At 44.6% G+C, this 24,859-nt stretch overlaps 1 protein-coding gene across 2 annotated transcripts in view; it reads left to right on the forward strand.

The window, feature by feature from the left end:
* The window catches only part of Dera (deoxyribose-phosphate aldolase), a 78,089-nt gene that overhangs the window by 16,761 nt on the left and 36,469 nt on the right, over positions 1–24,859 (forward strand). For both annotated transcript variants that reach the window (XM_052175171.1, XM_052175172.1), the window contains 5 exons: positions 6,694–6,791; positions 8,081–8,228; positions 9,188–9,283; positions 11,051–11,185; positions 24,227–24,355. In XM_052175171.1, the coding sequence (XP_052031131.1) occupies positions 6,694–6,791; positions 8,081–8,228; positions 9,188–9,283; positions 11,051–11,185; positions 24,227–24,355 (606 nt within the window). The remainder of the gene's footprint in view (positions 1–6,693; positions 6,792–8,080; positions 8,229–9,187; positions 9,284–11,050; positions 11,186–24,226; positions 24,356–24,859) is intronic.

The following is a 24,859-nucleotide window of genomic DNA, read 5'->3' on the forward strand; positions in this document are numbered from 1 at the left end:
CAGACTTGGAGCATACACATCCCCGCCCGCAGCCAGTCCTGCTCGTCCCTGCTCAGTGGGGGCCGCGCACCTCTGTCTCGTGTGGGACTGGGCTGAGGGCAGGACAAGTGTTCAGTGCTTCTCCAGTTGAGGCAGGGGTGGCATCCAGGGGGCAGCTGCTGTGACATCTTGTTTGGACAACTGGTAAATGCTGTTATTGTTCTCATTTATTATTTATTTACAGACAAGGTCTTGCGTAGCTCAGGACCAGAGGAGGACCTTAAAGTCTTGACCTCCACACTCCGAGTGCCAGGGTGCCAGGCTTGTGCCGCCATGTCTGGTTTTATGGGTTACTCAGATGGGACCCAGGCCTTCACACCTGTTAAACATGAGGTACATCTCTGTCCTGTCCTCATTTGAGGCACTGGTGTTGCCTGGCTCCTGTCTGTTTTCCTGGATTGATCTTCCAGGCTCTGCTCAGCTGTGAGCCATTAACACTCTAATCTTTCTGTTCCAGTAAGTTTTCATTATATATTTTCAAGTGAAAGGTCTAATAAAAGCCATGGAGCCAATTGGGGAAATGCATTGATTTTTCCCATGTAAGTTGTCTGATACTGTGCTTTTCCAGACTTCCTCATGTCTGCAGCTTTCCTGGGTTTTTTTAGGGAGGCACACTCTTGTGATGCCTTGTTAGATGTGTTTCTCATGTCATTTGCACAGTACCTGCACTCTAGACGTGCTAAATCTGTGGTCCTTAACCTTCCTAATGGTGTGACCCTTTAATGTGGTTTGCCATGTTGTAGTGATCCCCAACCATAAAATTATTTTCATTGCTACTATGTAACTGTAATTTTACAACTGTTATTGTAAATCTCTGTGTTTTCTGGTGGTTTTAGGCTACCCTCAGGTTGAGAATGGCTGTGTGAATGGAGAGAGAGGTGGTAGTATCTGCTCACGGGCACTCAGGTGGATTCCCCATTCTGCTCAGGAGCTATGGTTCTAGCTGTAAAACCAATGCTACTGCAGACTCTGGGGTGGTCGCTAATGAACAATCCTAAGGACCTGGGAACAACTGGACCTGAAATGGCTGACCCAACCAACCACTGTATGGAAAATGCCAGAATAGGAGCCCAGGTGTTTTCAGTGCTCAGCTAACCCTTCTGTTAATAGCTGATGGGTTGGACAGCTGGGGATGGCTATGAGGATGAGGTCGCAGGGACGAGTGGAGGATGAAGGGAGGAAGGAAACTTTAGGACTTGCTGCCAGGCTGTGGTCGCCTTGTGATTATATGACCCCAGGCTAACTTCTACCGTGATGCTATTCTGGAAATGTTATAACCCATCTAAGTGCAGTTGCAAAACACACCGGAAATGCCTGCCAGCTTCATGGAAGAGGACAGACAAGGTTGCTACACAGGCAGAGCTGGGAGATCATGTCAGCCTTCATCTTGGTACTAACCGTCTGACTTGTGATTGTTTGAAGGATATACAGATTTAATCCTCACCAGTTCTGGATCGCTATCTGCAGATGAATGTGTGCTCTATAGAAATTTGAGGTTAGGTGCAAACAACAGCAGAGACTGTATCCTTAGAAAGGTCCATCTGGTCCATGGCGGTATGCGCTGCCTGCTTGTAGGGGTTTTGAGTTCTTATCGTCCGGATACTTAGGACCAGATTAACCGGCAGAGGAGTAGCAGATCAGTCTCGTGCCAGAACGTCCTTGAACCCCTGCCTCCAAGTCTGATGGGTGGGATGCTCTTGGAGGAAGAAGGCTCCTGTTGGATCTCACCTGCCCTCAGGTAGGGGTGGGGCTCACGGGGCACTTACTGATCTCTGTATTTGGGGGATAGAATCTACGCAAGGTGACCTCGTCTCATGTGCTGTGGAAGTTGAATTTGACATCAGCAGTAACATCCTGGTGTCTTTGTTCCCAGCCAAGCTTTTCCAAGGTGAAGGTCGACAGGTTAGACATCATCATGAAATACTTTCTCAGTTTCAGTGACTGATAACAGCACGGACTTGCCAGAATAGAAACTACGGTGCAAGCCTTTGTCCGTGAGCTGTTTCTGAGTTGAACACCTGCACAGCTGGGAGGGTGGGGCTGGTTTCTGGGAGAACACAAATTAGACTTGAAAACAAACAATGCCAAAATAACAGACAGCTGGGGGAGTACGCCTAGGAAGTGAACTTTGGGAGCATGAGTTAGCATTAAAATACGCAAGCGTACAGCAGCAAGTGCCGAGCTTGGAGACAGCTCCAGAGACAGGTTTAGGTGGAACACCTAGAATTAAAAGAGTATGGTAAATTTAATATTTTATTTACTCCACTTTCAGAGGGTGCTGGGTCAAATAAAGCATCATGATTCATTTTTTTTCTCTTAAGACTTATTTTATTTATAGGAGTACACTGTAGCTGTCTTCAGATACACCAGAAGAGGGTATCGGATCTCATTACAGATGGTTGTGAGCCACCGTGTGGTTGCTGGGAATTGGACTTGGGACACTGGGAAGAACAGTCAGTGCTCTTAGCTGCTGAGCCATCTTCCAGCCCATTTTTGACTCTTAGGAACAGAGGCCAAGTCGACGTGTTTCTTACCCTGTCCGGTTGTTACTTCACATTCTATGGGTTAGGGATCGTGTGACGGACCCCAGACAGACAGAAACAAAGTGCTAGTGAGGCTAGAACATCACTGAGACTCAAACCAGAAAAATAAAAATAAGACACGCACTTGAAAACAAATTAATAACCAACCCAGGGTCCTGACCATCATCAGTGAGACAGTCTGAGGAAAACATTGGCTCTTTCTTCACCGGAGAGAGTGCTGAGCAGTGCTGCCTTCCAGTCATGTCTGTTCTCTCCAAAGACGTGTGAACTTGAAACTCCTCTTGGCCTCTGAAGCAGAAGATTCTATGGTCCTGATGAGAATGTGCAGTAGACTCGTTTCTCCTGGCAAGGAGACGCAAAAGGGTACTTGAATGAAATATTAAAAGTTATGAAGGACATAACAAAGGCCAATCAGTCCTTTCTTTTCCCCAGACCCTATAATAAGAGAACAAGGGTTATTTGACGAAATTAAAGAGTAGCAAATGAAGTGCTAATAAAACGCGATAGTCACTTATGTAATTCATTGTCATGGGAGGTCACAGAGGCAAATTCTGTGGCTCGATTAAATATGGGGCTGGGTAATTTTATGACCATTAATGGTATTTTTAGCAGCCAAAGCTGATACATTCTCCAGTAGATGTTTCACAGGGACCTGTAGCAAGCGGCATCAGCCTTGTGAGCGAGCGCAGCCTCCTTGTGGGTTCCACCTCTAGCTGCAGTGCATCGGAAGAGATTTTAAAGGAGACTGGGCCCAGGCATCCATCTGGGTGTCTGCCATTTTTCTCTTCTGCAGATCCAAAGTCATTTGTGACCTGGGGAGGGTAAGAGAAGAAGGCTTCTGGACTTGGAGAAGTCCTCTTCTTCCTTGAATGTCATCCAGGGTCATGTGCTTTGCTTGAGACTTTAAAGACCTTTTGGAGGTGCAACATGTTAACCTTGTCAGTGTTACTCCAAGAGAAGGGGTGGGACTGAAAGGAGCTGGCAAGGTCACCTTGAAGAACAGAGCACAGAGAACGTGCAACTTGTAAGATTCCCAGAGAAAGGGACCCACTCCTCCTCTCCTCTTCCCTCCCCTCCTCAAACCTTCCTTTCTTTTTTCTTTTCCTTTTTTGACACAGATCTCATGTAGCCCAGGCTAGCCTTGAGTCTTCTGTTTTGTCTGAGGGTGACCTTACACACTTCTCTTCTCCAAGTTCTAGAATTACAAGTGTATGTACTATGGCTAGTTTATTTGGGCTTTCTGTCTGCTAGCCGAGGACTATGAGCTGTCTCCTCAGGTTCTGAAATGAGTCTTTGTGGGTGGGGGTTCATTGATTATACAAGGTAAGGCAGGACCTTTTAGGGTAGAAGGAAGAAACAGGACACAAGATGCAGAGACAACACCAACTCAGGAAACTGCTGGTTGTTTAGGGACACTGAAGTCTAGTGTTTGAGGGAGGGAAAGGGAGAAAAGGCTTTCTAGGGGAAAGTTGAAGGATTGGTTGGTGGACTCTTGGGGTTTGTTTGAGGGCTCTCACCAACTGTAGAACTTGAGGGGTCTGGGGAGTGGAGAGGAGTGCGGAACCTGGAGGAAAGAGCCGTAGGTTGGCTGGCTTCAGCGTCTTGGCCGTGAGTCTTAGGATTCTATACAACTCTTGGCTTCAGTAGCTCCAGTCAGCTCTACTGTCCCTAAAACAGTCTTTACCATGAACCCAGGCACCTGTAGTAGTGGCCAACTGACCAGGTTTTTAATTTTTTTTATTTTAATTTTAATTTTTTTAAGCCTCCCCTACATTTGGGTGGAGCTAGGTTCTTCTAGGTCTTAAGAGAGTTGTGGGCGTCCTTGTCTCTCTTTAATCCTACTGTCTGGGACTCTGCCTTGAATCCACTCTCTCTTTGGTAGGAAGAAGGGGCAAGAGACCACTGACCCAGGCATCTGTTTTCTCTAGAGTTGGCTTCGTAAAGAAGCAGAGAAAGTGATATTTTAAGGAGCAGAACAGATGGATAGAAAAGTTGAAAATCTGCTTTATTAAATGATTTCAGCTAACAAAATAATTTAATCAGAAATGAAAAAAATATACCATCCGAACATGGTTCCTACTTTAGTGATATTGAATAATAGTACTTCTATAACTCATTCTTACTCAGATTTTGAGTTTCTACACTGTTAATATTGATACTTGAAGGAATCCACAAATTTGGAAATGGGAAAAAAAAACCAATTTTGATGAGGACCTACTAATTGACCTGGTGGTCCCAGATCTCATCTTTGTGATGAGCAAATTCTTTAGGATTGTGTTAGTAATTAGTGTGATCCCCAGTTGTGGGTTTTAGTGTAATAGGATTGATAAAGAACGACTGTGTGCATGTCTGTGAGCATGTCTGTGAGGGCATCTCCAGAGGTATCATGAAGTCTCTGACCGAATGAATAAATGAGTGAATGAATGAACCCCTTGATGGACTCATAATTCATATGATGGAATTAATGACAGATGGTAAATGGTAGCAGGTGGGCCTCCCTGGAGGAAGTAGGTCATTGGCAGCATAGCATCCTGCCACTGTCCCCCACTTTTTCTCTTTCTTTCTTTGACTGTGTTGAGTGATGTGTGTGTGTGTGTGTTCACACAGCTAAGCACAGAAGTCAGAGGATATAGATCCAGAGTCCATCCTCCTCTTCCACCGTGTGTACCAGGGATTGAGCTCTGGTTGTCAGGGTTTGTAGCAAGCCTATCACAACTACCTCTGGCCCTTTTCTGAGTTATACTTTTTCTGCTTTCTGGTTGACCACAAGGTGAACACTTTTTTCTTTGTTACAAGATCCCGCTGAAATACAGTTATTTCCAAATACACAGAGACATGTGACCATGTGCCAAAGTAAATCCTTCTTCTCTTAGGTCCTTTCCAATAAGTAGTCAGAGACAGGTCATGTGGCCGACACACCATACAATCTGCATTCAGCAATTCTCATGCATCAGAGAGATGTGGGACTGACACATATTTTCTAATGGTTACACTTTGCCCACTGTTGTCTTTTAAGACTCTTTTTAAAAGCCATGAGGTTCCTGGGGAGGGACAGAGATGTAGAGATGAGGTCATCTACAACAGGTAACCGGATGTACATCTAGCTCACCTGGAGACCCATGGGTGGAGCTGATAGTTAGTCATGGGCACCAGAGCCTGGACTCGAGGGGGAGATCATGACTCACACTGAACTATGTCCAAGAAACAGTTCTACCTCTACTCAGAAATCCCATCCACATTCTGTGGTAGAGATGCATCCAAGCGCTATGTCTTTCGGAGAGCTAGCTGACTTTCCACGGAGGTCCACTGGCTGTGGATAGCCAGGCTCAAACAAAATTGGTAACACAAGATGGACCTCACTGAAACAGTAGTGCCAGAGATATCTCTTGCAGCTTCAGGTAGGATTCTTATTCTCTTTCCTGGTTTTGAATGCCAGCTACACTGTTATTTGTAGTACATTTTGAAAAATTCTCTTTTGATGGGCTGTATCCCATCAGCATCTAGCAGATATTAATCTTGTCAGTAAGTGGGTAGTGATCAAAGATGCCTTTAAGTATTCACTAATTCACTTAAGTATTTATTAATCATCTGCTCTCCTGGACTAGACACCCACAAATAAGTCTTCTCTGTCAGAGGTGAGACGTGTGTTCCCGGGGAGGAGGGCACACCCACTGCTGTGCTTATGTGTGTAATTAATCAATATGGCTTCTTGTAGTTTCAGATGCACTTGATTTTGTGCGATGTGTACCTTGTGATGACTGGGCTTTCTACAAACTTGTGTATTTGTTACTGTCTGAAAAAGAAGCATGACTTTAAGAATATACTGATTGTTATTTTGCATATGTGTATGTTGTTCAGGCTAATGCATGTCACAGTGTGTGTGCGCGGGCCAAAGGGCCACTTTCTGGAATGATTTCTCTCTTTCCGCCATCGTATTCGTCCTCGGGATTGAACTCAGGCTATCAGCCATATGCTGCGGATGCTTTCCTGAGCCATCTTGCTGCTCCCAAGACCCATGTGTTTTAAAAGAAGACTGAACGAAGCCCTGCCCTTTCCCTAGAGATGACGGTGGAACTCTTAAAGCTTACAGGTGTCGCCTTTTCCTTTGTAGATCTTAGCTGGGTCTCCAGAGTTGAAGTGAATCACGCGGCCGTGCTGAGGCGGGCTGAGCAGTTGCAGGCCCGCAGAAGCGTGAAGAAGGAGTGGCAAGTATGTGTCCTCATGAGCATTCTGTCCCGTACCTCACAACGCGCGTCTCTTCCCTCAAGGCCACAGTATTGAATTTCGCTCAAGATGCATCTAGACTTAAAGGATTGCAGCTGTCCATAGCTTATTTTAATAATTCATATATGATGATGATGGGTTGGAAAAAGATAACGCATTTATCCAAACAAGTTAAGAATCTTATCGCTCTTGAGTGGCCAAACCGCAAATGAATTTGAGGCATCTTTATTCATGAGTGTATTAAATGGCACATTTCCTCAACACATTTATTCAGCTTCTTAGACCGGTTTCTTCGGCTGTCTTCTATTTTAATTTTAAAGCCATAAACATCTACACCTGGTGTGTCCACTGTTGAGGCCTGAGGTAGGAGAATTTACCTGACTATTTCTTTTCATAAATCACTTTTCAAAATTCCAACAGTGATGTTTGGTGGCGTACTTCCAGTCAGCACATGCTTTAGTGCACTACAGTCTCAGAGGTGCTGTGCAGACCGAGAAGGACTTCAGGCTCATGTCATGAGGGAAGCGGAATTTGGTGAGGGAGGTCTTTAAAGCCATATGTCCATCTGCCCATCCTGGTTCAAATGATAAAAGGATTTTTTTTTTTAGAGTGAGTTAGAGAACGTGAGGGTTGTTTTAATAATAGAATTGGATTAAAAAAACAAGGTTTCAGAAAAATACTGCATTGACCTTGGATCCCGGGAAAGAAGGTAAACAAAGTTCTGTCTCACGTCCCGCATTTGTGGCTCTGTATGGACAAGCTGGAAATGTGAGAAATAGCAGGAGCACGTGGAGGCTTCGGTTGGAGTTTCTGAGAAAAAAAGTAGATCAAGTCTGCTCTATTCTCTTCTGGCTAATGTTCACCTTGATTGCCATTCTTTTAAAAATAATTTAAAATTTAAATTGTTTCAGTGTGTCCACGTGTGTGTGTGTGTGTGTGTGTGTGTGTGTGTGTGTGTGTTGTACACCCTGGAGCACACATGGAAGTAGAGGACAACTTGTAGGAGTTGGTTCTCTCCTATCATGTGTGCTCTGGGGATAGAACTCAGGTCTTCAGGCTTGGCTGCAAGCTCCCTTTCCTGCTGAGCCATCTTGCTGGCCTCCGCCAGTCAGTTTTGAGCTTTACTCATACCCTGTATCAGGAAATGCCTATAGCAGCACTGCCGCTGGCTGTGAGCGCTCCCGTTTGTTTCTTGTCTCTCTCCTCTCCAACTGGGTTCACGGTGCATTGGTGCGTTTTCCTTTTGATTTCCCTCCCTTCTCCTCCTCTTCTAGGCTGCGTGGCTCCTGAAAGCTGTGACGTTTATAGACCTTACCACGCTTTCCGGCGACGACACATTTTCCAATGTGCAGCGGCTCTGTTATAAAGCCAGATATCCAATCCGGGCAGACCTCTTAAAGGCTTTAAATATGGACGACCAAGGTGAGGCTGTGGGCAGTGCCCCTGGGCTTGCCTGGTCCCACACAGCAGCAATCCCTGGAGCTCAGGGGCTGGCGGTCGGTCGAGAGTTTCCTCAGTTCTTCAGTTTGTGATCTTTTCTGTCTAATGGCTCTGAAATATAGGCTCTGACTCCCAAGCCATGAGGGAAAAGGCCTGTCTCATCACTTAACGAGCACATCACATATGAAGTCAAAGAAATGCATTTGCAAATAAAATGTAAATGGGGGTCTACTGCGAATTAGGTTAGAATTTAAAACAAATCAAAACAAAAAAACATAAACAACTCCTATCACTCTCTTAGTGTGCATGAGAGAAACTGGTAAAAAGCTGCCTTGAGTTTTGAGCTTTCAGACTTGACACATGGAGGACTCGGGTGGGTGGTGGTGGGGCATCAGGTGGAGTCAGGTGGGGCTTCAGGCAGGGTGGCAGGGGTGGTGGTAGTGTCTGTTTTCTAAGTGAGAAAACCAAGACCTGGGGTGCCAGGATGTATATTGCCAGGGCCAAAGGTGTAGTCACTTGCTGAGCCGGTTTTGGGAGGCAGGGTTCCTGACTCTGCAGTGCCAGCTGCTGTGCATGCAGGGAAAGGCTCTGAGCTAGCCCAGTGCAGGCATCGCTGACAATCTGTGGGCTTTCAGGAGACCTACGCCACTCCATGACTTTGGAAAAGCGTCCTTACATTTCTTTCCAGTTGACACTAGGACATTACCTTATTAGAGCCAGAGATGGAACTCAGTTGAGTGCTCAAGGTCTTGGCTTCCATTCCCAGGGCTATAAAACAAAACACAAGCACCCATCTTTCCCCCTCTGTTGCAACCACGTGGGGCAAGTATTTGTCCCCCTCACTTGCTCTCTGCTAGTGTTGACCCAGAAATAATCATTAAAGGAGTAGTGTGTGAGCCGAACTCCAAGTAAACCAGGCTGCTGTGCTCTCTCCTGCATAGGCATCACCACAGCTGCAGTCTGTGTTTATCCTGCCCGGGTATGCGATGCTGTGAAGGCACTGAAGGCGGCAGGCTGCAGTATCCCTGTGGCGTCAGGTGAGACTTTGACTCTTTTTAACATATCTGAAGTTTTTTAGTTCAATTGGCATAGCCAATCCCCATACATTTATACTGTGCTTGCATCAGTTTCATAGGCTTAGTTGTGTTGATTTGTGATTTTTGATGTGTGCTAAATTTATGTAGTGAATTTATATAGATATTAAAGTAAGCATGGCGTCACACATATAGAGTCCCATCTCTTCAGGAGCTCAGGGACTGTTGAGTTTGAGGCCAGTCTGGGCCACATAGTGAGATGTCAAAAACAGACAAAAAACATGTGTCTTGCCAAGGCTGACTACCTAAGTTGGATCTCTGACGCTTACACAGTAGAAGGAAACAGCCAACTCCTAGTTGTCTTCTGACCTCATGTGTGTTACACACACACATACACACACACACACACACACACACACACACACGCTTAAATGAATAAATGAAAAATAAATACTATAAAAACAGCTTCCTAAAGCATGTGTCTGTGGGTGGACACATGGATGGACACATGGAGACAGATGGTATTAGATTCTAGTTTTTGAAAGACTACAAGAATAGCCTGGTGCGTTCAATAAACAGTCTGAGCCAGGTATGGTGGGACAGGCATGCAATTCTAGCTCTTTGGAGACTGAAGGAAGGATTTTTGCTAGTTTAAGGCTAGCCTGGGCTACATGGAAAAACCATGTCTTGAAAAGAAAAGAAAAAAGAAAAGAAAAGAAAAGAAAAGGAAGGGAAAAAAGAAAAAGAAAACACAGTTAATAAAGACAGCTATTTATTTTGTTAAGGAAAGATGATGTACTATATCTTTTTTTAAGATTTATTTTTTATGCACGTATGTTGTTGCTGTCATGGGTTCTGCATCAAGGCCCCTGAATGGGCACAGATGCCAGAAGAAGGCACTAGATCCTCCGTGTGGGTGCTGGCAGCCGACCTTGGGCCCTGCACGAGAGCAGCCAGTGCTTTTACCCGCTGAGCCATCTCTCTACGGCCGTGTCCATATGGAGCCTCTCCGAGAGGGCTCCCAACGTATCTGAAGCTGTCCCTCATAGACCTCAGTTTTGTCACCCTCTCAGGATGTTCAGCAGGTCACTTACAGAACAGGGCGACGTGTTTGGCCTGTGATAGCAGCCCCGAGGAGTGATAACTGGAGGAAAGGTCAACAGACCCTGTGCAGAATCAGGGATGGGGTGAATGAAAAAGAAAGCTCTGTTTTTCAGACACGTCGGTGCGTGTGTTCTTTTCTTTCGTCTGGTCTTGCCCCTTTCCTGGTGTGACGCGTTTCCCCTCCTTCCTGGTTCCCCCCTCATCTTAGCTGCCTTGCTGGTTGTTTTAAGAGACACTGGGAGGAACCTGGCTTACAGCCTGGTTTCTAGTTCACTAAGTCTATCACCAGTAAATGGAGGTCAGATCAGGGCCGACCGGGTAAGTCAGGAAAGCCAACTTGCATCTACCAGCGACTGTCATGTATGTCCTGTCAGCTGATGTATTTAGTTAGTAGATAGTTACTACGCGATCAGCATCATGCAGACATCTCTGTAGCAACTTCTCTCTCGTCTTCCAGAGAGCATCATGCCATCATTTCCCCCAAAAACATGTGCACTCACATGCTGCCACTCCAACTTTGTCCTGCTTGGTGTGAGTCATGTTTTAGTGCCGTTCACACCTCATCTCTAAATGCCGTACTTACGAACTGACCAATTGAAATTTGTCCCCCTTTCCTCCTCCCTCATTCTCTCCCTCCCTGTCTTCTTTCTTTGAAATTTCTCCCAGTGGCCACTGGCTTTCCAGCCGGACAGACTCATCTGAAGACTCGCCTGGAAGAGGTCAGGCTGGCGGTGGAGGATGGCGCTACTGAAATCGATGTGGTCATTAACAGGACCTTGGTGCTGACGGGCCAGTGGGAAGGTGGGTGCACGTCCTGGTTCCCAGAGAGCCCAAGCCCTTCCTGGTGGGTCATGTGGGGATCTGGACGGGACACAGCAGGACTTAGGAGTCCAGTTCTAGGTCACAAGTCAGTGGTCAGAGGAAGCATGGCTACGAGTGCTCCTTTCCCTTCCCTATAAGTCCAGGCCCTTCTCTGTCGGCAGGAACAGGCTTCGTCCCTTTGTGTAGTTAGATGCACAGTCATCCCGTGCGGTAAATCCAGTTTAAAAATTATTAATTTGCTTCTCTTTTGGAAGAATTCCTACACCTTTGTAGTGTTTCGTTATTCAGTAAGTAAATCACTCCAGGCAAGGCTTTACTTTACCCTAGGATGTTGGGGGAGGTTACCACATTAATATTTGTGGACTTTGAGGATGTGTACTATTATTAAGTTTATTAAATGCCTTTTCACTACCTTAAATGTTATTGCAATAGGGTTCGTATCTCATCATTATGTCAAGCTGTAATAAGATAATGTCCTTTCTAGTAACAGGATGCTGGTTTAGAATGAGGTATGAACTATCGAATTGGCTTTACCTATTGTTGTATATATCTTATATCCTCAAATGAGGACATTAATAACTAAAATAAATACAGCGCTCTCTGAAAAATTTACCATGGCAAGGAATTTAATATTTCAGATGAAACTAAATTGATACCAAGATAATATATTGTTTCTTGATAGATGTACATCCAGATAAAACATATATTTTTAAACGTGGAAGATTGATGGATCAGTTAATTCATTTGTTTATTTGTGTGGATAGGGAGGGCAGGACTCATACATGGCAGGGCTTGGCTGTGGAGATCAGAGGACAACTTTTGTGAGTTGGCCTCCTTCCTCTGGGTGTGTCCCGGCGATCAAACTCAGGTGACCAGGCAAGGCTGCTGGCCTTCTTGACCCTTGAACCATCTTCCTGGCCTCTGTGTCACTGTTGGCTGAGACATATCAATCCGATAACTGTGATGGCTTTAGTGACTCAGTAACAGTGTGGACAGCATGAGATTTCACTACAGCTGCCTTGTAAAACCTATGAATTGTTATTTCTGGAACCTTCCATTTAGTACTTTCAGACCTTATGTTGATCCCTGTTAACTGAGTCTGAAGATATTGAAACTAGGTAACAGAGAGAAGATTTGATAGTGTATATCTTAAAACTTTTTTTTTTTCTGTCAAACCTATTCCACCGTTTGGCCCCTGTGAACTGATTTTTGTTTAGTTACTATGTAACAAAAATTCAGTCCTCAGTCTAGTCACAGGGCGCTCAGAAGGAAGTGTTTAGAGTTATGCCGGATACCTGGACCAATTCTGTCTTCCAGTTCCGAAGTGTGTGTGTCTATCACCACAGCAGGAACACACCATTGTCTAAGGTGGCTTTTGAAGATCCAGCCTTCACACACCCTCCCCAGGGGAAGGAAAGAAGGCCCCACCCCCAGACCTCTGTGTCCTGTTTATTGCATCCTGCTGTCTTGACCTAAGTCATTCACATGGCTTTCAGCACTGCTGCAAGTGAAGTCATGTGCGTCCCAGCCTGGACGGCCTGTGGCATTTCATGGTGTCTCCCACCGCTTCCCCCTTTCCTATGGACACTTCCATTCTTGACAGTTCCAAATATCTTTTTTTGCTTGTGGCCATTTTGTATTGCCACTTTTGTGTGCTTTAGGCATCCTTAATCCTTCTTGAAAGTAGTATCTTATGTATGCTCCTGTTTTTGTGTATTCTGCCTATATGCTTTTGGTCACAGATTTCAGTTACGATTTCTGAGTTATGGATAATATAAATATGCATATTTTAAATAAATCCAGATGCACATTCTTTATGTCTTTTACAAGCAGGTGAAGACATAGGCGTGCAGTTTATATTATAACTTGTGTCCGTGTCTCTAAACTCTATAAATTGAAAAATAAAATCCAATAGGAGATGGGTTTTGATGTAATTGGCTATCCTTAACAGACTTAGGAATGGCTGTTTTTGAGATAATAATTTCCCCAATGTAGGCATTTCCACAAAATATAATAACACATTTTTGTCCAGGACCATACTTTTCCATTAACTTTTTTTTATGGTGTTAATAACCTCTTGACCCAAACCAAATCGAAAAGGAACATTTAATGCTAGAAATTTATTTCTAAATAGAAGCCAGCAGTGACTTAAGCCTTTCCCACTGCAGTTATTTTGTCTTAATTTTGATTCTCAGCTTGATCATACATTGTGTTATTCAGTGTCCTGTTTTTATATTAGGGGGGTTACTGATTAGGGGGCCTCTCTTGATTTCTGTGGGATGCGCTGGTGGGAGTGCCTAGCAGGCTGTCCCACCTCCTGCCTTGGGCCCTCCTCTCTGTGAGTTTCGTGAGTTAGTTGGGGAATTATTCGCTTTTCTTTTCACTGCAGCATAACGCCCAGTGAAAATCTCTCAAAGTAGAGAAAGGGTCTCTCTCGGCTCACAGTCCATCATGGCAGAGAAATCACGGCAAAGCCTAAAGTCAAGGTTCAGGGGAAAGACTGCAGTGTCCCACTCAGCCCAGAGGGTGGCTGTTGCTCCCCACAGCCAGTGTGGCTGTCTCCCCAGTAACCCAGTCTTGACGTTCTCTCACGCGTGGGCCCAGAAGTTTATTTCTAGAGTGATTCTAGTCCCACTTGTTACACTTTGCAAGGCACACCAAAAGCAGACCTGTTTGTGTCGAATGCCGCCTGACCACGTCCAACAGCCCAGAAGCATCTGGTTCCGTGTTGCTTCCTCCAAGCTCTCTGAGGAGATTAGGTATGAGCAACCTGGCTTAGTTTTATGGCTGTGAAGAGACACCATGACCACAGCAGCTCTTGTAAACAAAAGCCGCCTTCTAGTTTCAGAAATTTAGTCCATCCTAGCAGGGCAAATGGTGGCGTGCAGACAGATATGGTGCTGGGGAGGTCACTGGGAGTTTTACCTCTGGAACCACAGGCAGCAAGAAGAGAGCTACTGTACATTGTATTGAACTTTTGAAACCTCAAAGCCCACCCCCAGTGACACACTTTCTCCAGCAAGGCCACACCCACCCCAATAAAGCCACACCTTCTGATCCTTTCAAATAAGTGCCAGTCCCTCAGCGTTTGGATATGTTGGGATCCATGGGGGTGTTCTTATTCAAACCACCACAGCCCCATTCTCGTCTTCCTGTTCTTTTTATTTTTTAAAAATCCATATCAGTGTTTTGTCTGCATGTATTTGTATATATCCTACAGGCCTGGTGCCCAAGTTGGCCAGAAGAAGGTGTCAGATCCCCCGGAACTAGAGTTGCAGATGGTTGTGAGCCACCATGTTTGTGAAGGGAATAGAAGTCAGATCCTTTGTAAGAGTATCTTTGTAAGTGCTCTTAACCATCGAGCCATCACCCCAGCTCCATCTTCCATTTCCCTTTGAGGGACCATTTCATGTATCTACTTTGCCAGATGTCTGGCTCTTGCCCAGTGCCTGTGGCCACAGGCCTGCGGTCTTGGTTGTGAGGCTCTCAGTCTTTCGGCTTCCTTGTTGTTCTGTAAGCTTCAATTGTAGCACGCACACCTAACACTGTCTGGTTCACCGCAAGAGAATGCCAGTGTGTCTTTCCTCATCTGAACTGGATGCTAGGGATCTGAAATCTGCTCAGCAATCAATCTGCCTTTTGTTATTTACTTATTTTTATGTTTTCACAGAAGAATGGGGATTCCCTGAAAAGAACTTATTCTTGTTTCCTTTATAGAGCTATTAATAATAATAGCTCATCAGAAAAGCTATTTCTAAATCTATAGATACTTCTTAGGAGTAGAATCACATAATCCATAATCTCTAGTTCCTCTGTTTCCAGGTTGTTTATAACAGAGAGAGTTGGGAGATACAAGAGCCAGATGCTTTTATGGTTTTTGTTTTCACGCTATGATTCTTCAGTACTTCAATAGTGTTGGCAAAAATGTGTGTGTTTTATTTCTTCTAGGTTATTTTACTGCTGGGTGATTTATTAAGCCCATCTCCATTTTACCCTTACAAGTTTAATTAATTGCTCTGGCGAATGAAACCATGTTCTTGAACATCTTGTGACTTTTTTGCTATGAAAGGTTGCTGTACAGTTTTATAGTAAGTGTTTTACTGTACATATAATTATCATAAGCATTATTTTCAGGGCATTCTTATGCAGTGTTGAACATCTCTCTGGCATTCAAAAAATAATTGCTTAGATATGTTCACTAGCAATTATTTTTTAAACTGCCTTTGAATAACAGGAAACAAAAAGACATGGCTTTATGACTTAGACAGGATTCACGGTGTCTCAAGACTTGGAGTCCTACCCAAATTGCAGTTTTATATGTGCAGGATACACTAGTGTTGCTTTTTACAGTTAGAGCTATGCTATCCCAGAAAAGGCTGTGCTTTCCCAGCTGCTGTGAGACTGACAATAGAAAAGAAAAGCTATAGTTCTTGGTGGTAGGGCAGGGCTGGGCCGGGCTGGGCCGGGCTGTGCTGGGGAGAGCTGGGTCTATCGTCAAGCTGAAGGAAAGGCTCATCAGTGGTTAGGGAGTGAAGAGCAGGAGGCTGTGTAAGCTGTGTAAGCTGCTGCGTGGTTGGGAGCCCGCAGACAACATTATGCACTGCATCTCAAAAAGCTGAAAGAAAAAAAAATTCCAGTGTTCTCCCTGCCAAGAAATGACAAGTGTCTGAGGATGTAGATATGTCTGCATTGACAGAAATATCAAACGAAACATGCACACCTCAAAATATCTCATGGCACCCCATTAACCAGTACAGTTTTTGTATTTTATTTATCGGTTGGAAAAATAGATGTAAGAAAGAAAAAAGTGAAAACAAACTTACATTGCAGCCTAATCCTCTGCTTTCTGTCTATGCCTGGACCCGAGCTGTTGATGCACATGGGCCTCTGACTCTGACTCCGCCCACACAGCCTCAACTGCTTCTGGACCAGGAGTGATGGGCAGAGGTTGGGTTTTGATTTCCACTTCTCATCAGCAGGGTGCAGGTGGGAGGGACCCCGGGGACAGGCTGCAGACAAGTCCCGTGGGTCGTGCGACAATATTGATTAAGTACCCGCAGTGTGATATGCTCTGGACTTCTGGTGCACCTCCTTCAAAATCCTGAAGGCCTCATTAGAAGTCAAAACATTTCTTATGGGGTTTTATGTGACATCACTCTGCCAGCGCTTCTGGTGTGTGTGTTTTGTTAAATTTTGCATTATTCTGACTAATTTGCAGTCGGGGTGCTTGGATTCCGTTTTCATTTGTCAGTCATCTTTTATAATAGCCTTCCAAATTATTATTTTTCTGGTACGTGGTAAGAGTCATTCTTTTCTTCTTTTCTCTTTAAATGAGGAATTCTCAGTTTTGTAATGTTTGAATTTTTAACAATGAACATATTTTACTTGGAAGTGTGTGAGCAGAGAAAACTAATAAAGACTCTAGGGGATAGCATGGCGAGGTGTGCAGAGACCTTAGTGCTGGGACGGTGCCGAAGGATTGCTTATCACAGCCACAAACCTGGAGCTGTGGGCGTCTAATGACAGGGGGATGATTGAGTAAAATCTTACATCTGTATAATGGAAGATTGTATGACCATTAAAAATTATGACATAGACATATCTATCTATCTATCTATCTATCTGTCTGTCTGTCTGTCTGTCTGTCTGTCTATCTATCTATCTATCTATCTATCAGATGGATCTTATCTATGTGTATATGCATGTGTGTATATTTATTCAGATTATAAACTATGTCCCGTGTAAAACCATGTTTTAAAAACTTTGAGCACCATAGACTAGTTGATGGTTACAAAAGCCCCCCATCAGAACAATACTTAGGTTCTATGCCATAAAAATATCATCTATGCTGTTTTAAGTTTTAGTTTTGAGTGATTTTATTAAACCATATAGAAAAACCACAAAAATAGTGTGTGGAGCTCAAGGGTTCACCTCAGCCAGCCTCTCCTGTTCTAAAAGTGTTCTGGATTTTTTGGCTTCTTTTTGTTTTCCTTTTTACATATTTATGTGTATGTGATAATATAAGTATAATTTATATGAACTATTTGAGACTAATTTATATGCCTCTTGACTTATTACCCATAAGTACTTCACTGTGTAGTCTCAAGAAGTGATGGAAAGATCGCCCCACACCAGAGCATTCCTTCACGTACGACATAGGATGCGCAGGCTCCGTTCAGATTTTTCAGGTGCCCGGGGCAGAGTTAGGTCTATGTCAGCCGTTACCTCTCTCTTTTTTTTCTTCATTGTGGGACCGCTCTCCGCTCTTGCTTGTGTTTGAGGACTTCAGGCCTGCTGTTAGTGATTTCCAAGCTGTACTTGAGGGGCTCCAGACGGAGCTCCGTTGGTAAGGTGCTTGTCCAGCATGCAGAAAGCCCTCGCTTTGAGCTCTGGTGTCTCATGAAACATGGTGACTTGTCCCTGCAGTCCCAGCCCGTGGGAGGTGGGTGACAGGAGGATTGGGAGTTCAAGGACAATCCCAGCTATGTAACAAGTTGAAGGTCAGCCTGGGTGACGTGAGACTATTCTACATACGCCCCAAAGTCAGACTTGTTGGTGTTTTCTTCTTATTAGGTTCAAGTTGAGTATTCAGTAGTAAGTGCTGGAGTTTTTCTCAGTTCCTTGAGAGTCACAGAGGTTAATCTGCTTAGCTCTTGAGGATGTTAAATTTTACTGAGCTAGGACGGCTTCTGCCAAGTTTCTACATCATAAAATCAGCATTTTTCATTTTAATACATAAATATAGATGATGAATCGACATCATCTTATACTATGTTAATATCCCACCTGTAATCTAGCTTTTATCCAACATTTTACCATCTATTGATAATTATTTACTTATCATTCCACTAGTTGTCACCAAACGGCGATCCCCAGTTGTACTGTTTCTTATACACTTGCCCTCCTCTTGCCTGCTTCCCTCCCTTCCTGTCTCACTTCCTGTCCTCCTCCCTGTCCCTTCTCTCCTCCCTTTTCATAAGAGCTCATAGATTACTTGAGCTTGGTAGTAATCTTTTTACTATCAGATTTTTAAACCTCTTTTGATCCTTTTACAGTTTTAAAAATATTTTTAATTGACATACATAATAGTGAACGTCAACTATGACATTTTCATAACACATGCACACATACATGCGCGCACACACACATACTTTATTCATAGTCACACACAATAAGCCCCCATTGGCCACACCCTCCCTCAGTCTCTCTTGTGCTCTCAGGGCATAGGTATAGCTATACAGACACCCACATGTCCTTCTCCCCTGCAGCACTCTCCCTGTTCCTCTCTCCCCCTCACCGTCTTCTTCCCATTTCCCTGTCCGTGTCATTATCTCTTTCATACTCAAGCTGTCTGATACTTGTCCAGTGGAAGCTACTTCAAATGGGCTTCCGTGACCTTTCAATGTCCCCATCCTTCGGAACTTCTTTTCCATTATAAACGGTGATTCAGGCTCATAGCTGCCTTTTTTTTTTTAAAGCCTTGAGCCTGGATACAGCTGTTTTCCGGAGCTTGGGTCCTCTATCTGGGTACCAGATACACAGACCACTGTTAAGATGCTGCTGTTCTGTGCACACTCAGTGGCCAGATCTAGCAACTGTGTGAATTATTCATATACACAACATTCATGAGTACATATCTATAGTTGTGTCTTGTCTGCCTGCCTGCCTATTCCTCTGTGTGTGTGTCCATCTGTCCATCCATCCATCCATTCACCCATCCATTCATTCATCCATCCATCCATTTATCACCTATTTATCCATCCATCCAACCATCCATCCATCCATCCATCTATCTATCCATCCATCCATTTATCACCTATTTATCCATCCATCCATCCATCCATCCATCTATCCATCCATCCATCCATCCATCCATCCATCCATCCATCCATCTATCCATCCATCCATCCATCTATAGTAGAGGCCTTTAATTCACAGATAATCTATTATGATCCAGTACCTGAGGCCTTATCCTCACACACACCTGCCCATATTTATGTCCTTTCATCGTACAAGAAACCTTGTTCCCATGAATTTCAGTATGGCCATCTGTTTGGTCAATGTTCACATGGCCAGGTCCATTGTATATAATATTTTTTAAACTCTCTGACCATCTCCTTGGCCTAATACTGCTGACCACAGTCAACAAATCCTACCCGAGTTCCCAGCACTCACCAGGTAGAGTGTCCGTCACTCTCCATGGCAGACTAAAAGTCCCTCCTCATCCTTCAAGGGTGTCCCATAGCTGCTGGACATACTAGTTCCCTGTCTCTGCTCTCAGGCCCTGGGTAGTTGGGACAGCCTCGTATCTGCCATCTCTACAGAGCTCTGCCGTAAGGCAGTTTCTGAGTCGTCTTTCTAAGCCAGCAGTGAGTCCAGTGCTCTCAGTTCTAACAGCTTAAGTTTTTAGAGTAAACCAGAGTTTAATCTTCATTTTCCATGTGCCTATTATTAAAGGTGGCTGTGAGAGAGGCATAATTAGTTGATTACCCTCATAATCATCCGAACAATTACTTCTACATCTATTCTCACAACTTGAACAATGGCTGTGAAATGAAGAAAAACGGAGCCTGGGGATTTCGGTAACTTTGTCAGGTGACATCACTAATTAGAGACAGGGGCCTGGAAAGGCCTGATCTGAGCACTGCAGTGCATTGTCCTGTCAGAGGGCGGCAAGAGGATTCACAAACTCTGTGTGTGTGTGTGTGTGTGTGTGTGTGTGTGTGCGTATGGGTGCTGGAGCACTCTATGGGTGCTGGAGCACCGTATGGATGCTGGAGCACTCTATGGGTGCTGGAGCACCGTATGGGTGCTGGAGCACCGTATGGATGTTGGAGCACTCTATGGGTACTGGAACACTCAATGGGTCCTGGAGCACTGTATGGGTGCTGGAGCACCATATGGGTGCTGGAGCACTGTATGGGTGTTGGGTCCTTTGCAAGAGCATCCAGGACTCTTAGCCAATGAGCCATTTCTCCAGCCTGAGGAAGCACAATCTTATTTAGAATCTGAAGACACAATTTTCATCTCTCCCATTATGGACCAGTGATAAGATTTTAGGATTGCTCTATATTTCGCCAGAAATGGTCAGCTGTCATACTGGGGTCATTCCAGTGATGCACAGGAAACCCTCAGCATTTTGAAGGGATGATGTTTTGAAACTTAAGACTTTTTTATTCTTTAATTAATCATACCTCATGGAGAATCATATTGGAAGGGACATTTCTTCTCTTTATCTGTTCATTGTGTAACATCCTCTCAAATTCTCAAGTGACAATTACAGTAGACCTGTACCCTATACTCCTGTCCTTTGCTGGGTTATGTCCATCCATCTGTCTGTCCGTCCGTCCATCCATCCATCCGTCCATCTATCTATCTATCTATCTATCTATCTATCTATCTATCTATCTATCTAAACTATCTAACACTTACTGCTTGTTCCACTCATTTGTGTCCAGAGAAAAGTACCTGTTGAGTGTGGCAAGAGACATAACTTGAGTGTGACTGGGTTGTATTTGAGCCATCACGGTCTTTTACTGACGTGTATCATGGCTGCCCAGTGTCTATCACTACTGTCAATGTGCAGCACATAAAATGCTAGCTATGCTTCTTCTGGGTTTCCTTGGCTCGCACTGTGGTGAAGTGGTTGGTTTTCTTGTATGTGATATGTGTAAATTCTCACTACACTTTCCTAAATCGTAGGACAATTCTTAGTTTATTTTCATCTGTAAATCTATTTTTTTGCATTTCTGGAAGTATATAAGAAAAAACTATTATTAAAGAATAAATACTTATGAATTTCCCCATTCTCTTGCAGTCACATGGATTATTTTATTGAATCTTCCCAAAGATATGTGAAAAAAGCGAGCCCCTCTAAGTAGGCTAGAGAAATGGAGTAACTCTAACACACTTCCACGCTCATAAATAACAGCAGCTGTGCTGGCTCTAGAGTCTTTTCTGTTCAGAGGAAATAAAAAAAAATGGGGCAAATGACGTCTCAGTGGATAAAGGTATGTTGCTTAGCCTGATGACCAAGATCAATCCCTGGGCCCCATGTGGTGGGAGAACCAACTCCTTCAAGTCGTCTTCTGACCTCCGCGTGTACTTGTGCACAGGCACATGATAGACACACGATAGACAGAAGCATAGTAAACAACCAGAAGAGAGTGAAACTACAGTAAACTGCCCAAGACTGCTTTCTTAGTTTCTTTCCAAGGTTGTGTTTTATGGTCTTTAACAAATCCAGAATGGAGCAGAAAGAGGGAGGGAGAGCTCAGACAGCAAGGGCTTGAGCACAGGCTATGAGTTTGAGCTTAGAACCCACAGAGTAAAGCAGAGCTTGGTGGTCCCCTTTGCAGTTCCAGCTCTGGAGGGACGGAACCATGCAGTTCCCTGGGGACCACTGGCCAGCCAGGCTAGCCAATAACTGAACCACAGGTTTCCTGAGAGACTGCTCACCACCCTCTGTCTTATTCCCTTGAGACAGGGTCTCCATGGTCCTACATATGTACTACGTACTCACAATAGTAGAACAAAACCAAGCTATAATAGATACTTTCTCAGGAACATATGACACTGTTAACGTCATGAACGTTGAGAATGAAGGGTGCTGATGCGGAGGTGACCCCTTTGCATTCCTTCTGTTTGGGTTATGAGTTAAAGAACATACCCTCTTTTAGGTCTCCCTTCCCCCCACCCCGGGGGGGGGGGTTGTTGGCCACTGGCCTGTGAGGGCAGAAGGGCATCATGAGCGTAACAGAAGGGAGACAGCTTCAGGAGGCAGGTCTACTTTATGTTCCCAGGGGTGTAGGGTATATAAAGGCTTCTAGGGGTGCTGGTGGAAAGGGCTGACTGGCCAGAACACAGCACCTCATTATCATGTGGGTAGAGGCTAGAGCAGGACTTGGGTGCAGTGCTTGCAGAGAGCTGTGCATGGGGTCATTGTCCAGTGGTCACTCTCCATGGGCTCAGGCATCTACTCAGAGACACTCTTCAGCCAAAGCCAAGCTGAGGAAGGGAAGTCCTGCTGAGCAAGAGTTCTCTACTTTGCACCGGGCTCAGAGAGCTCTCCATACATGGTGGACTGCAACCTTAACAGCAGGGCTCTCCTGCACCCTTCAGTTGGTGGTCATAACCACATCTAGTTTTTCTGGTTCGTTTACTCCAGGTAAATAAATCCAATGATTGTTAAAAGAATTGTAGTGGTTTTTTTTTTATAAATATGATCATAATCAGTAGTTTAAGAATATGTTATTTAGATCAAAGTTCACTGTAACAAAAGCTATAGTTGAATATATTTAAAGATGTTTTTATCCATACAGCAGAATTTCTTGTCTCTTCAAGGGGAATGGGTTAGGCTGTGAAATTGGATTTGATTTTTATCAGACATTACAAGATGGAAACTTATTTCACCAAAATGCTAAATATTTAAACTTCATACCACACACACACACACACACACACACACACACACACACACTGTTTAATCTTCATAATAACTATAAGGTACATAGTATACTCTAAGAATAGGATGAGACTGGACGCCATGTTGCCTGAGTCCGACAGGAAGTGATACATCTGCAGGCTTCAGCTCACCTCTGTCAGACTGTGGAGCAGGAAGCCCACTGTTGCTTAACACAGAATTTCCAGTCACAGGTTAACTAGGTTAACATTCTTGGGTTTTTAGACCACAAGTCATCCTGTTGATTTCCCTTGAAGAACAATGTACTCTTCAGATTCAGTTTCCAGAAAGGACCTTCCACCCTAGAATCACCTTCCCGAGTGGAAAGGATGTAAAATGTTAACTGTGTGGTAAGGGGTTGATGTAAGACACTCCAGTGTCACGGTGGGCACTTAGGTCAAATGGCTTTCCCACAAGTCAGGTGAGGTGGGCAGGGGAGGGAGGTAGACAGTGCCATCACCGTCACCTCAGACCTTCTGTGGGGACAATCTGGTGGTGACAGACCTTCATTCTTACCAGATGTCCCGTGTTAACTGCTTCAGTCTGTGTCTAAAACAGCTTCCCCTAAGACATGCGCACAAGGCACCTTGGTCGTGGTAGATTTTCCGTTTCCTGGGTTTTGGAAACCAGATGGACAGTAGGCTAGGGGGGAGAGGCTAAAGCTCGTGCTGTCATTGACAGATGACTCCTAAGCAGCTTCTGAAGCACGTTGGTTTTCTTTACTAACGTTTTTGCCTCTTTACTAATATTTTTATTCTTTGGTACACATGTTTTTATATTTTGTGTGTATTTTGTTTGTGCTTTGCTTTCTCGTTGGTTTTTCCTTGCTTTGGTTTCCTTCACACACGTCTTTGGCTGCTATGTCTACCTGTCTCCGTCTAGGCTACCCACCAGGCTGCTGGCCGGTACTCGTTGGAGCTCTAGAAGTGATTGAGGGTTAGGGACTGACAGTCACCTCTGTGCACACCTACCATGAACTTTCCTCATACATGCAGTGTCACCTGGCCAGGCCCATCCCTTCCTCGTAGACATGTGCTCACGTGCGCTCCTCAGGAGCTGGCAGCGTGCTCTTCCTGGGCATTGCCATCTCCCACGAGTGCCCGCTTTCTATGCTAACAGGAGGACCTGCTACCTCTGCTATCAACAGGAACCACGGGACTTCTTTTCCTTGTGGTATAGTAACTATGCTATATGTGTGGCAGATGAATTTGCTTTTATTTTCTCCCTCAGGTCATAATCACATGGAAAAAGTAGAAATTATTTAGAACTTGCACGCATTTTTAAATTTTATTTAAGAGGCTTTATGACTCTTGACCCCAGGCCCAGGGCTTAGGAACAGTTTGACGGAGGCAAACCAGGCGTTGTTCGCAGCAGGATGTGAACAGTAGCAGACTGCTCTAGGCGATGTTAAATTGGGGTGATGTTTAGTAAGTGACAAATGCCTTATGTTTCCTAAGTCCGAAATGGATTCTCCTGGCTCTATAGAGTCCTGGTACCTGGTCCTGCACCCTGGTACCACTCACCTGCTTTGTAACCACCGCTTTGGTTTTCCTCCGCAGCCCTCTACGATGAGATCACTCAGTTTCGAAAGGCCTGCGGGGAGGCTCATCTCAAAACCATCTTAGCGACCGGCGAACTCGGCTCTCTCACCAATGTCTACAAAGCCAGCCTGGTAGCCATGATGGCAGGTAAGCGTCCCACTGGGCTGACGGATTAAGGAGAAACAAGGAAAGGGAAGCATTTGGATGTTATTGAAAGTGCTACTGCAGCCGATCTTTCCAGGGCGCTGAGAAGGTTTGTGAATGCATACCCCGGAAGTGGTCAGACACTTTGGGCCTCTGTCCACCTTTTGTGGTTTGTTGGTTTGTAGCATTTGATGGTGTAGCTGCACCATCCCTATGTAACAGTAGATGGCGCTCTTGTTAGCCAATTGCCTTTTGTGCTAATTGAGGCTTCCTTCGCTGCCCTTGTGGGCTGGAGAGGGTTTCTCCCTGAGTTTAGCATCGAATTTTTCTGAGATCTGTCTCTGTGCTTTCTGAAGTGCCCCCTGCTTTTGTTCCTGCTCATATAAGTAAGAATTAGTGTGGCGTTTTTCTTACTTTCAGAGAGAGGGTGGCTTGCTGCTTTGCACAGAGCAGATGCATCCGCGCAGGTTGGAGCTCCGCCACTCAGGTTGGAGCTCTGCTGTCCTC

The sequence above is a fragment of the Apodemus sylvaticus genome, chromosome 2, assembly GCF_947179515.1.
Source record: "Apodemus sylvaticus chromosome 2, mApoSyl1.1, whole genome shotgun sequence".
NCBI classification, from domain to species: Eukaryota; Metazoa; Chordata; class Mammalia; order Rodentia; family Muridae; genus Apodemus; species Apodemus sylvaticus.